The 15269-nt window shown below is 38.4% G+C and overlaps 1 protein-coding gene across 1 annotated transcript in view; it reads right to left on the bottom strand.

Annotated features, from left to right (window-relative positions):
* Window positions 1–699: 699 nt before the first annotated feature.
* The window catches only part of METTL15 (methyltransferase like 15), a 43452-nt gene continuing 28882 nt past the window's right edge, over window positions 700–15269 (bottom strand). Inside the window, exons 3-5 of the mRNA XM_009081954.1 lie at window positions 6294–6485; window positions 4648–4826; window positions 700–1145 (exon numbers count right to left, since the gene is read on the bottom strand). Coding sequence (XP_009080202.1) covers window positions 700–1145; window positions 4648–4826; window positions 6294–6485 — 817 coding nt within the window. The remainder of the gene's footprint in view (window positions 1146–4647; window positions 4827–6293; window positions 6486–15269) is intronic.

Here is a 15269-nt window from a genome sequence, read left to right on the forward strand (position 1 = left end):
AACCTGATTCCTTGATTGCAGTGTCCAAGTGTCAACAGTGATCTTTGAAGTGCCTTATTTTTACCCCAAGATACATTTCTTATTCAGAATCCTCGAATACTAAAACAACCACATGATCAGAAGTAAATACTTTTTTTTAAAAAGTTCAGAGCCTATTTACAAACTCCTGGAAAGAACATGACATACAGGTGTCACTTTACTTAGGAATTAGCTCTCGGCCCATAGGCATCCATGCAACAAGTCAGTTTGGATACGAACACATACATAACATGAATTCTTAGACTAGCTGAAACTTTCTCTAGACCAAACCAGACATCAGAATTAGGTGTGTGAAATCCACCCCCATAAAAACATTGTCTGTCTCAATTAGCCACTGAATTTAGACTGTTATGGCAAGGGTTTGATTTTAATCTAAAGGGAGTGCTACAAATACATCAAACCTGCAATTTTTATAAACTTTGGGTTTGATGCTCTTTTCCAAAAAATGTCTTTTTTTTGCATAATTAGTGACATCCACTTATATATATTTATCTTGCATTTTGATGCTCTACATTACATCCTAATTAAAAAGAAGCACAAAGGTAAGAAGCACGTTTTCTAACAGTCTTTTTTTTTTTTTTGTCAGTCTGATACACTGTCCAGACTTCTAGAAAACAAAATTTAAGGAAACTATACAATTATCTAATCATGCATTTTGTTTTAGGCTTTAATAGCAGCTCTTAGCTTGGCCGACCTTCCTCTTGGGTTTGTTTGAATATCCTTGGCCTGGGGTGTGAGAACCTTTTTCTGTATAAAAATCCACTTTGAGTTGGATTTTCCGTGGGGAGATTCTTGTGCATCTTCTTTGTTGGAGGGATTTTTCAGAGCCTGTCTTATCTTCTGCCTTGAGCCAAGATTGTACTTTTGGGTCATGTCTATTCCATGAAGGAAACGTTTGATAACTCGATCTTCGAGGGAATGGAAGGAGAGGGCCACGAGGCGACCTCCAGGCTTCAGAAATTTCTCAGCTGTCTTCAGTCCTATGAAGAGTTCGTGGAGCTCATCATTTACAAATATGCGCAGACCTTGAAAAGTTTTGGTAGCAACGTGTGAAGGTCTCTGAAGCAAATCCCTGCGTGCATAGAGTGCTGAGGCTGGAAAAGCACCTGTGACAAATTTACAAAGGTGTATGTTAATATCTTCATATTTCATACAATCAACCGGGTTGAAAAAGACCTCCAAGACCATCCAGTCCAACCTTCCCGTGGTCACCAGACCATGGCACCAAGTGGCACATCCAGTCTCAGCTTGAAAACCTCCAGGGATGGGGAATCCACCACCTCCCTGGGCAGCACATTCCAATGTCTGATCACTCTCTCTGGAAAAAATCTCTTCCTAATATCCAACCTAACCCTCCCCTGGCAGAGCTTGAGTCTGAGCCCTCTTGTCCTGCTGCTGCTTTTCCACAGGCCTCTACAGCAGAAGGTCTGAGTCTGTCAGATCAAAATTCACCACATTAAATATCTTTTATTAGACGAACAAAGCTCCTGGTTCCTATCCCCAAAATTCTTATGAATTAATCAAGTCTCTGTAGAAACTAAAATTTTGATATAAACTTTGATATATCAATATTTAACATATTTTAGGCTTGAACTCTAATTACCTGAGTACAGAGTACAAAGCCAGAGAAGGCTGATTTGATGGATCAGAGGGACTAAAGTGCAAGAATCTACAAGATCTGTGAAACCTGAGTAAACTTATAATCTATTATAGAAGTGAGTGCAGGAGCCTGGTAAAGATAAACTGAATGAATAAAAGCAGCACATAACTGGAAAGACTTATTTTCTCAAACTTTTCAGCTTCATGCAACCAAAACCCTATCAACTGAAACCAATATCAAACCACTCAAGTTCCAAAACTTACTGTCTGTCATCAGAGACTGGTATCAGCTGAGAAATGTGATGTGTGGTAGTTTTTTCTGTCACACTGACCTTCATCTTTTTAGTGAAGGCACAGGATTATGATCTATGTTCCATGAGTGAATTTTTTTTCTATCACTTACTCCTCTGGCATACTGAAATAAAAACCTATTTGTGCTTTCTATTAAGGCACAAAATCTCTCACCCAACTCCCTCCAATTACCAAGATACTAACAGAAAATCCTTCCTGGTAACTGGATGTACAATGTATAAAAACATAAAAAAACATCAGTATGGGAAGCTTGTAAAATGAATTTCATTCATAAAAACACCACGCTCCTGGCTAGATGACTGGCTTGAAATCCCAGGGAGAGAAATTATCATTTTTAGTTTTAGGATGCCCTGATGCTGCTTAAACTTTTAAAAATCTAATAGATTCACATGTTGAAATGTATTGAAATTTTAAAGCTTGTGAATGAAATTAGCGACGTGCTGTGCCTGTCAATATGAACTATTAAAGTCCCCAGAGTGTTTGAGAGTGGGAGAGTTTAAAAATTAATTCAGATGGTGCACCTGTTTGCAAGAATCTGTCTGTTGAATTAGCATTGCATTTAATAAGTTTCTGTGACGCAACTAATGTCCTTTTGTCTAGGCTCCTGCAGTACAGTGTTAATTCTCACCCATCTGAAATTCAGGCAACATTACCAATTCCAAACTGATAATTAAAGTCTATAAATGTGAATCAATTTGAATGAGATTGACTTTACCCATTAAAGTTTTTTAGAAACTTTTCAAATTTCTTGAATATCTCATCATCGAATCTGTGGTGGTTTAACCCCAGCAGCAACCAAGGGCCACACAGCAACTCCCACACTGCCCCAGCAATGGGTGGGGAGAGAATCAGAAGGGTAAAACTAGAAAAACTCATGGGTGGAGATAAAGACAGTTTGTTATTCTAATTAATATTTTATTTATTTAAAGGACTTGACATTTAACTAATAGATCAGAAATTTTACTCTGATAAAAGTCCTGAATTAATCTGGTTTTTTTTTTTCCTTTAGATATAACCAGTTCAAAACCCAATAGGATCCACCATTGTGCTTCTTAACTGGATGAATCAAACTGAAATTGGAAGAGTTCAATGCAAACAGGGATCAGAGTAACAGCCCTAAAATTGTCTAAACTACTTGCATACTCCAAAAAAAGCCCACAAAACATACATATTTATTGCCTTGGCAGATATGTGCTGGATTCATTGTTCTTGGCATGTACACCACCTGATGCATACCTGACTCATGTATCAAGAAGCTCTTCAAATAGAGCTGAGAATTTAAAGTGAGAACAAAAAAATCCTTCCCATTGTCACAGAAAGTGACCATTAAGTGATGACTCACAGGCAGCACACAAAACATGAAGGGATCTTCAATCACTGTCTTTGATACACTAGTATTTTTATTTTTTTAGTTCAATCTATGGCATAAAATTATTTCAGAGGTTACTGAGTTGGTTTCCAGCACATAATACTTTACATCTTTAGCACAGTGATATGGAGTGGATTGGTGTCTTAATCAACAGCTTGTTGAACAGTTTAAGATATACGTGATAAAACCCCAAATTGTTGTTTTGTGACGTTGGTAATGATGATATTAAAAATGTAATTTCTATCTCTTGGGGTTGCTTTATCTCTTTGGGGTTTTTATGGTGGCGTGTTCCTCATAGTCACTCTACAGCAGGGGCTTAAAAGAGTCTCCAGCTCCTTTTATCACATCAGCTAAACTTTGGGCCTTGGTTGACTGGACATTTTGCTCAAGTATTCCAACTTCTACAAGTCCAAACCTTTTCATTTGTTGGCCATTCAAAGTAAGTGCCTTAAACTTCCAGTTTAAGTAGCACAAAGTTTAAAGAATACAATATAGTTTTTAAGATTGTTCAGGATGTTGATAAAACATTTTACACTGTTCTTTAGCAGAGGTCAAAAGGGGATTGTCATTTTAAAGGTCAATATTCACAAGAGTCAGCAGTTTGGACTTATTTGTGATGAGACCCAGTGGTTTTCATTACCTGGTTAAAATCAGTAACAACATCCTGGCATTATGTATTAGAATGTCAATAACCAGGATCTGTGTGTTGTATTTTTCCTTGAAAATTTTCTCCTGAGAACACAAACCTGAAGGTTCTCGGTGTAAGCACAGCTCCTGCATTTTGTTCAAGCTGTTTACAGGGAGGAGCAAGTAAGATGAAGTGTTTCAATAGTTGCTCCAGGCTGCTCTAGTTGGCATGCACAGGGAGAAACAAGCCATGTATTGCTTCACTTTGTGCTTCTTGAGTCTTGAAAATGACAGAAACGATCTGATTTAACTCATCATTTCAAACTGCCTTTGTACCTCCCCTTGAAATCATAAAATACAGGAATTAAAAACTTGGAGAGGTATATGACACATCTGATATCTGAAGGCTTATCAATAGGTGGGTTCAAGAATACCCTAGGCTGCTCTCAGTCTGTGGTTTAAACTTGGTTGGCAAAATGAGAAATGACCTCATGCAAAATCTATTATTAAACTAATCGTCGAAGTACAATACAAAAAAGGGGAGCGTACAAGGGAAAAAAAAAAAAAGAGAGAGCTGACAACAGAGCAGAATGGGCAGGATTAGATCCTGCACGATTTCAAGTACAAATAGATCCCTCTGGGACTTTGGGGGATTAATATTTTTTTTCTCCTCAGCCACGGTGAAGAATTAATGAGGGTACCTGCCACGATGCTGGCGAGCTGCTGAGTTCTGGTGATGGGGTATATGCTGCGTGCCTGAACGATGGCTGAGGCGATTTTCCTGGCGTGTCTCTCCTCCCCATATGTCCTCAGGATGGACGCAAGAGCCTGTTGATCTAAGGCATTCACAACATCAGCAGCAGTGGGCATGGCAGGGTACCTACGCACGAGAGCAGCCAATTAGTGCCCTGACGTCAGTTTGCATTGACAAGAGGTGAAGCTTCAGAGCATCGAGACACAAAGTCACACACACACACTGCATACGAGTGCTTTGAGGTTTTCACAGGGATGGGAACCCTAGGAAAAGAGAGCTGGCACCTTTGAAATCCTTTTTCTTGCTACTCGAAATGGAGTTTGTTCCTTAACTTCAATTAGAGCAGCTTTAACTTCCAAGCATTACCATAAACTATGCTTAATCAGGTGATGGGGAGAAGTGCATTTCAGTGTGGTGCTAAGATGGAAATGCTGGGTGACCTTTTCATTCAGCCAGCTTTAGAATATCAACTTGCCTCTTATGGGTTCATTTTAGTCACCCTGCACTGTGTGTTGTTCTGTTAGTCAGAATGATTTCAAGGATCTTTTCTTCCACATCTCCTGCTACGAAAACAATTGCTCGTGAAAATAATTTAGCTTTACTTTTCAATAAAAGGCATAAGAATTTATATCCAAAGACTGTTCTGAGAGAATAGGAATGACTTAATAATGCAAATGACAGGAATTATTACAATTTAAACAGTATAAGCCTTAGATCTGTATTTCTAAATCTGTGTCACTTTGCTATTGAAATAGTTCCGAGGTATTTTATGAACATCATCTATGGGTTTACTAATTGCAGAAAACACAACCTACTTAATAAATTCGCTTCTAAAAAGACATGACTTAGCAGAATATCTTTCAGGCATTTTTTACTCCTTTGCAGTATCTTACAAAAGGTAACAAAACTTAGAAGTAGTATCATAGCAACAACCACAGTGTAAAGGCTTTTGTTAAGCCACAGGTATCCTTTGTTCTTATGCTCTTGCTCCATGTATGTTTTCTCATGATGCATCAGGTTTATATTTCAGCCCAGAATCCAGATTCTTGAAATCTCAGGGGCATTTTGCACAGAACTGGAAAAAAACAAGTGTCATAAATCATCACAGAATCAACCAGGTTGGAAAAGACCTCCAAGATCATCCAGTCCAACCCTACTGTGGTCACCAGACCATGGCACTAAGTGCCACATCCAGTCTCAGCTTGAAAACCTCCAGGGATGGGGAATCCACCACCTCCCTGGGCAGCACATTCCAATGCCTGAGCACTCTCTCTGGAAAAAATCTCTTCCTAATATCCAACCTAACCCTCCCCTGGCAGAGCTTGAGTCTGTGCCCTCTTGTCCTGTACAGTCAACAAAAATGTAACTGGTTTAATTACTCATTACTGGAACTTTTTTCTTGTTTCAAAGAAGGCAAAGACAATAACCATAGGTGAGCACTGAGGAAAAAGTTTTTTGGCAAAAGGAAGACAATATACTCATGCAGAATTAGATGTGGTTTGTTGATGAGAATTCTTCAGCTTGAAGGGAAATGAAATGCACAGGAGTGCTGAGCACACAGTTTTTGAGTTTCACAAAGAAACACTTTATTACCTGTCACTATCCATCCTCATGTCCAAAGGTCCATCCTTGTGCAGGGAAAAACCTCTTTCAGGTGTGTCAAATTGCATAGAGGAACAACCAGCATCCAGGAGAACTCCATCCAGAGTCCCTGGCTGAACTCCAGATTCCATCAACAAAGCCTCTGACTGGCTAAACTGCCCGAGAAGAGGATGAAGCTGTTTCCTGTAAGAAAACAACAAATAAATAGCCTCAAGCTTAATCCTAACAATGATCTCTGAGGTGCCCAATGCTTTCTTGATTGTCCAAACCTGGACTTTGATTCTCCCTTATATATAAAGTGACTTACAGTTACAAATCTCAATGAATTTCACAGCCTTAGAAAGATTAACCAACACTTTGCTGCATTCTTAAGCATCACCTACAAAACACAACACATTTCTGCCCCTCTGCAGGAAGCCACTGCCTCCTCTGGAGAGAAAAAGCTCTGTTAAAAGGAAGACATCAGGAGTCCAACCATATGGAAGAACATTCAGCTCCACAATGGTACCATCATTAGAGCAGAACAAATCCACCACTGGAACACAGCACAAACCCCAGGAAACAGCATGAATGAACCCAATCCATGAGGAATATCATGATCACACACACATAATTATGAACTGATTACTGTCCAGCATAGAACTGAATACACCTACTCATCTTAATAAGAACTGACAGTTCCTGAACAGCACCATGATCCACTTAAGATACTTAAACCAATTTAACCTATAGAGTTATAGCTTTTAGATTTATTTTTCCCCTCAGTATAATGAGAGGAACCTTCTTGAAAATCTGTACCACTTTTTCCAGCTGGGCAGTGTTTCTAACTTTATGACTCATGCAAATGAATGAACTATAAATTCCATATGTGGGAGATGAAAATAAATGAGACCTGGAAAAATTATACAATTCTAAATTGCCATTGTCTGGTTTCCCAGTAGACAGAAATCCATGTCAGCAGCTCTGAACTAATGCTCTACTGTGCTACCAACCTACCTGAAATATTACTCTGAACAATACATATTTACTGCTAGAAACTTTATTACATTTCCATAAACAAGTCCTAAGTATGTAGATAGCTAAGATTTTTGGGACAGCCTTTGATTTGTGGTCTGCCAAACCTTTATGATTAGGAAAAGTTAATTTAAAAACAAAAGTATATTTGAAATCAGTTGAAATTTACTCTTTGGTAGAGAGATGCTTCAGCTGGAAAATGTTTTGGAGTTTGCAAATAAAAAAAGATGGAAAAATAATTAGATTGACATTTGGATGTCAGCCCTTCAGCTGTGTGAAATTATAGCTTCTGTATACAATGTGTGTGTACCAACAGAGGATATAGGTGTCCTGGAGAACATAAATCCTTACTACAACCAGATGCTTTTTATGAGCTTATAATGACTCTATTACAATGTTCAGGCCAGTTCTCTGAGTTCCTGTTTCTCTGTGGAACAGAAGACACAAATTTAAGCATCTTGGCTATCTCCTATATTGCAATTAATCAAACCAAGTACACAGCTATGAAAGATTTATTACCTTATGAAAGGAAATATAAAAATCAACTCTTTTCAATAGGATAGTAACAGTGATGATAATGTTGACAAGGACTAATCTATTAGATTACAAACATGACATATTTATTTAGAGAACAATATTTTACCAAGCATTCAGAAGACTTATTAGAACATAAGAAGACTCTAGTCTACCATTCTTTATGCCATGTTCAAATAAATCCTGCCTGTTACACAGATGATTTTCTCTCAAACTCCTTTTGCCTTCAGATTTTTAATTACATCATCTGTAAATAAATAATAAACTGGTAAATAATAAACTACATTGAAAATGTTTATTTTCTCCAGTCACATCCTTTCTGCCCTACCCAGGTATGCAGGATTCTTTCCACTTTTTTTATCTCAGTGCTTCCATGTTTTCTTTGGGCATTAGAGTATTTATGTTCCATGACAATACCTACCTAGTGTGAAAATCTATTAGTCTTTCTGGCTTAATATATTGCAAAAACAGTGCTTAGTGGAAAAAGCAGGAAAGGTAAGGCAGGGAACATCCCTAAATACCAAATGAACAGCCAAGCTTATAATTTAAAGCAGCCTGAGAAGAGAGAACACATCAAAACATTACAGCCCAAGAGCAATTTTCAGCAGGTCTTGGTGACACCTTTGAAAGCTGTTAAGATTACAAAAGGGTCATATAGAGAGCATTGTAATCATTTTAGGCAACCTTTGAAGGTTCAAATCTAATTACACCCAATTGTCTTGCTGAAGAGAAAATATTTAAACTTGGCAGTTGGACAGCACTTTGCATATTCAGAGTATTTTAGAAACATAAAACAGCTGGGAAGAGCTTTTAGCTCCACTCTTACAATTGGAGAAATAAGATTTGCAGGGTCTAATACTTAAGGTAGGAAGCTAAGACAATTTCAGAGATTATAGTCTGTGTGGAGACCTCAGAGCAACTTTTTCATGTCTGAAGGGGCTACAAGGAGCCAGAGAGGGACTCTGTGTTAGGAACTGCAGAGACAGGACAAGGGAAAATGGGTTCAAACTGAAGGAGGGCAGGGAGGGTTGGGACTAGATGATCTGTAAGGTCCATTCCAACCTCTAAATTCTAGGATTCTATGATCTAGAAAAGCAGAAATTACCTGTCATATTAGCTCTCATCAGGTGTATGGGGTAATAGCATGGTAATTTTCCCATAAATTCTCAACTGTTAACTTCTCAAAACATTCATCATGCTCACCCTTTATCAATCTTGACATTCTATGAGAAGAAAAATAACAATATTCCAAAAGATCACTGGGAACATGGACAATCTAGCCAATTTAAAAAAGAATCAAAAGTTCTTTCACTTGCTACATAAGTTGTTGGGGCCTTAACAGATTTTCTTGTGCAACAACTTCAAGAGCTTGCAGAATTCTTGGAAAAAAACACAGTTGGAAAAGAATACAGAACCTTGGGTTCAGGACCCTTTGTTCAGGTCATAACACAGCATTTTATTATATTATGCTATGACACATAGCACAGTAATTCTGCTAGACAGTACTCAATCCACACTTCTCAATGATATGAAAGAGCAGAAAAAAGAGTTCATCCTGAAGTATTTCAGGCTCTACAGCTTTCAGTTAATCCCTGGTATTCTACAATGCTTTATAAAAATATTTCTTTTTGATTTTGCTCAGCTGAGAGGGATGCACACAGGAAAACAATACAGCATGAACATAGCTTCTGCAAAATAAACAACCTTTCCTCTCATCCAGCTTCTCTCTGTTGCCACAGACATTGATGAGACATAAATCATTCAATCAGGCTCTACAGCTTTCAGTTAATCCCTGGTATTCTACAATGCTTTATAAAAATATTTCTTTTTGATTTTGCTCAGCTGAGAGGGATGCACACAGGAAAACAATACAGCATGAACATAGCTTCTGCAAAATAAACAACCTTTCCTCTCATCCAGCTTCTCTCTGTTGCCACAGACATTGATGAGACATAAATCATTCAAGTAATTCACAGAAATGTATGACTGTGCTTTCATGGTGCTTCAGCATTTTTTATGTGTATATAATAATACTTGTTCTTGATCTTTCACCACTGTTCCACATAGAAATTCTGTGTGTGAATGCACAGAAAGTCATGATGATCCCCTGTCAACAGTGAGAATTATCTTTTACTCAACCAGAACAAATGGTTTCTTCAACAGAAGTAGGGGGAAAAAAAAACAGTGTATCAGCTAACTCTTGCCAGTGCACACCAAAGGAGACCAACCTGGGGCTTTGTTTGATGCAGCAGCTCACTGAGACTTCGACCAGGGGTGCCAAGTAGCACCAGCTGTAATGAGGATGTTGGTACAGACCTGGTTTGATGCCACTGACTCACCTCACCCAGGTCACTGGGCACCGGAGAGAGCTGTGACTCTCACTCACTCACTAACCTAAACTTCCCCTCCTTCAGTTTGAACCCATTTCCCCTTGTCCTGTCCCTGCAGTTCCTAACACAGAGTCCCTCTCTGGCTCCTTGTAGCCCCTTCAGACATTGAAAAGTTGCTCTGAGGTCTCCACACAACCTTCTCTTCTCCAGGCTGAACAGCCTCAACTCCCTCAGCCTGTGCTCACAGGGAGATGCTCCAGTGCTCTTAACATCTTCGTGGCCTCCTCTGGATTTGGTACAACAGTTCCATGTCCTTCTTGTGTTGAGGCCACCAGAACTGTACACAGTACTCCAGGTTGGGGTTTCAGCAGAGCAGAGCAGAGGGGAAGAGGTGATTTTCCCCCTCTACTCTGCCCTGGTGAGACTCCACCTGGAAGAAGTGAGAGCTCTTATTATGAGATGAAAGTATAACAAACCCCCAGACTTGTTTTGCATACAAAAAAGGAGGACAAGAGTACATGTTAATATTCTACAATGAGTATTTTAAACGCCGAGGAGAGAAAAGAGCTTAATAGATATTAATCAACTATCAGTTAATTTTATTCAACTAAAATGAAATTAGGTAACTACTTTAACTGGAAATTTAAAGAAAGTTTCATATCATGAAAAATTAGACTCTGGAATAGCTGGAGCACTGCATATAGAACTCCTAATTACTTTTAGGACAGAGCACAGTGAAGGAGATTAAATTCTGCAGTGGTTTGTAGGACCAGGCAATTGGACTCAGAGCTATCGAAGTCTCTCACAGCATGTTTATACTTGAACAGCTATTGTAATTCTCATTGAAAAGTTCACCCCGAAAATGTTTACTTAAACTTATCAAGACATATACACACTACACATTTCACATGTGTATAAACATACTCCAAGCTAAGAATAACTTACCCCTTAGGTATAAACGATTCATTTTATTTTTAGAAAAATCTAAACTGAATGCATAAACACAACACAGGCACTGAACACGCTTCTTTCTCTTCATTTTTCCCCAAATTGATTACCAGGGATTTTTTTTACCAAATATAACACCAGGATTGACTGGAAAATGTTATTTTCTGATAGCAAACTTAAACGAGACACTGCTCTCAGAGAAAATGACTTTTAGCTTCTTTTTAATTCAGAAGAAGAGAGGGCAACTCCCAAACCCTTTTGCTGATCCCAAGGTCAACAACTTTTGATCATTACTAGAGGAAAAGTTCCATGTCTGTTTTTAAATAGAGAGCAGTAGAATAGTTTAAAGGCATTAACTTAACGGGATGAAAAGGAAACTTTGAAGATAATCTAAAAAGAAACCCCCAAACAAAACCCAACTCACTCCAGAGGTATTTTTAGTATATTTCTAGGCAATCAGAATAAAGGAGAGCAGGCCTATCAAACTCCCCACATTTTAACCTTCTGCTCCCTGCCTGGGACTTTGTAGTCTCTATGGTTATCAGCATTTTCTTATCTGTTTTGCTGATTCCTTGACTACACAAGTATTTTCTTTTGTATTCCTAAATTTATTAAAGGCTAAGATCTTATAAATAAAATAATTACAGGTAATTTTCACCTGAATACGAATGTCCTTTCTGATGCTAGAAAATACACAACATGATCTTGAAAGCCTTCAGAAAATAAGCACAGTCTACTTAGGCATTTATTTCAACTGAAGTTTTCCAAGACTGGAATTAGGCAAGAAACCATTTGATCTGCAAATGTTCAGACTGTTATAGACAATGGGTTTTATTGAGGTGCCCTCTTCTTCCCTAGGAATTATAGAATGAGACAATAATTTGCCAAAGAGAACTTTGGAGGTCTTCTAGCCCAACCCCCTGCTCCAAGCAGGCCTAATTAGATGGATTGCTCAAGGCCAGTTGTGCCTTGAACAGCTCCAAAGATGTTCCACAAGCTCTTCAGGCAACCTGTTCCAGTACTACCACCCTCATGGCAATTCTTTCCCTGCAACATCTAACTGGAATTTTCTGCTTTTCAGTTCATGGCCCAGAACCTCCAAAGGACTCCAGCTCCATGGCAACCCTTCAGGCAGGTGAAATGCTCCAGTGAAAATTGTTCATAAAGCTGGCAAAGGGTTTTTAATTACCTAAGTCTTCAAGAACACTAGAGAAAACTGATCCTGGGTTTAATTTTTTTCTCAGAATTATCAGCACAAACTTCAGATAAATCAGCTGTGTATTTAACCCAATTACAAGACAAATGCAGCTTGACACACTTCTGGAAGATTCATTCTTGGTTGTGTTTTGTCACACAGAAAGCTAAACAATTACTCCTGAATCATTTACATATTTACTTCAAGCAGGTTCATCTTCCTTATCAGGCTACTAACACATGACTTTGTGTTGGATTCTTGGCAAGATATAAAATAATTGCTCATTGTTACCTAAAGACATGAAAAATTTAAGACCCAAGCTGTAAACACAAGCTGGTTTACAGCTCAGTATTTCTGTGCATCCTCAAAATAGCTGATTTTTCAGTTATGATATGCTTTTTCTTGGGAAGTGTCAGTACATGGAATTTCAGTGCTCTCCATTTGCTACAAAACTATTTTAGCAGAAACAATTCATTACAGAGTAGAATAATCCTAATTGAAAGTTTCATTTTTGTTACTGTATAAATGCATTTGTGTTCCTGTTCACAAGCTACACTACTGAAATCATTCTGAAGATCAATACTAGCACTTGAAGCAAAAAAATTAACCTTTTCTGTTGAATAAATGTCTCTTTGCCATGGCAAAAATATGGGTAATCCACAGCAGATTTGGACTTGATGATCTTGCAGGTCTTTTCCAACTGGCTGATTCTATGACTCTACGATGAATTATTACTCTATTTCAAAAATTTCTATAAAAGAAACTTAAAAGACATCACATTTCCAATACTTAAATATCAAATACAACCAAGCAGAATTTGATGGAACCATCCAACAGAACTTGTTAAGTCAGGACAAGCAAACCTTTGGTCCCACTCTGCAAAGCAATGCCACGAACCTGACACAGTAAATTCCACCCCCACCACACACCTCCTGCAATACCAACGACTTTTGGGTTATATTCACAGTATGGTTATTAGATTTGTTACAAAGTGTAGAGCTCCATTTGATTTATAAAAGTAATCCTCAAGTGATCACAGAGCTATTCTGTCTTAGAAACAAATCCACAAACTATTGCCCAAAGAACTTCCTCTGTGAGTCTGATTGCTCAACATTCATGATCTGGGCTGACTTCTCCATGGAAAGCAGTTCTGACTTCACAGTCCTTAAATGAGTTTTTCCCTGTGAGGGTGGTGAGACACTGTCCCAGGTTGCCCAGGGAGGCTGTGGCTGCCCCAGCCCTGGTGGTGTTCAATCCAGGCTGGATGAGCCTTGAGCAACCTGATCTGGTGAGTTGGTGTCCCTGCCCAGGGCAGGGGTTGGGGCTGGATGATCTGTAAGGTCCATTCCAACCCTTAAATTCCATGATTCTTTATAAATGTATCCACTAGGAAAATAGGCAAGATATTTTCACAGTATAATTAGCAGAAGTCTGATCAACAAAATTAAGCGTCAAGTATTCCATGAGTCACTGGGTATCACCTGAAGTACTGGGCCAAATTTTACAGAAAGGGCTTTAAAAAAAAGTAGTCAACAAGCTGAATGAGATCCATAAACCAACCAAAAAAAAAGTGGTTAGAAAACATTACTCATATGGAAATACTGAAAGTTGTACCTTGATTTGTTTTTCTTTCTGGCTAAGAAGGCTGGAGGGGATCTGGATGGTTATCACCATCAGAAGTTATTAAAGAGATGTCAGTATTCAGCCATTCTCATGCCAAGCCAGAGCAAGTAAAGGAATGCCTGACTGAAGTGGCAGCAAAGGAGCTCTGAGCTAGACATTAGGAAAAAATCTTTATGTATAAACCACAAGAAATCACCAAGACAGACTATTTATGCAATTCCTGTTATTTAAGAATGTTTCTAAGAAGAGGAAAGGAAAACACTGTTTAGGAATTCCAGAAGTATATTAGATCTTGCTTTAGATTTACAGTTTATTGACAGTGTTTTAAAACCCAAGTTTTTAACACCCATGATTTATTTTCTTTGAATTTCCTTTTGGAAATCATTCGGGGTTGAAGTTGTTTTGGTCCTAAGTTTGATCAGGAAATCTGCAGTTAAATTTAAAGCTGATAACATCTGATTTCACATCTTAGGAAAAGTGGAGGCCCCAGAGCAACTTTTCACTATCTGAAGGGGCTACAAGGAGCCAGAGAGGGACTCTGTGTTAGGAACTGCAGGGACAGGACAAGGGGCAATGGGTTCAAACTGAAGGAGGGAAAGTCTAGGGTGGATGTGAGGAAAAAAAGTTTTTTACTATAAGGGAGTTTACTAGTAAGGTGATGTTCAGCATTGACAAAACACATTTTGGATATGCAGAAATATTTCTGCTTGTTTGCAAGTCAACTTTTGACTCTTCATCTTTCAGAATGACAAAGTATCCCTCCAATAAACTACAGTTTATATAAAAACATACATACATATATATAAAACAACCTCCTCAGAAAAATAAAAGAAGTAGGCAGATAATTGCTGTCCCTGCCTGTGGGGAGGAGTTGGACCTAGACAATCTTTAAGATCTCTTCCAATTTGAATTAATATTTCTTTTTTTTTTTTTTAAAGGCATCACATACAGAACAGACATTTCTTTCTGAAACTGAAAATCTTAGCTCACAGCTGAACGTATGAACATAGATGTTACAAATTAAAGAAGCTGTAGTTTCCAGGAGGCTCTGGACTGCACAGAACAGCCAGTTCTGAAGGGACTAGCACACACTTAGAAGCATTTTCCCTGATTGATTTCATGCTGAAGTGGACAGAGGTGCAAAGCCACAGTATTTTCCATGGCAACTGTAAGAGATGTCATACAGACTTTTGCTGTAGAACAAAAGATGAAGCAAGACTGAAACACACAACCAGGCATGGTTCTGGTTTTTTGCCCTCTATACAAAAGACAAAAAAATCTGTCTTTCACTTAGTATGTCCACCTAGAACTAGATATCCTGAA

Source organism: Acanthisitta chloris, unplaced genomic scaffold (assembly GCF_000695815.1).
Source record: "Acanthisitta chloris isolate BGI_N310 unplaced genomic scaffold, ASM69581v1 scaffold19420, whole genome shotgun sequence".
Lineage (NCBI taxonomy): Eukaryota > Metazoa > Chordata > Aves > Passeriformes > Acanthisittidae > Acanthisitta > Acanthisitta chloris.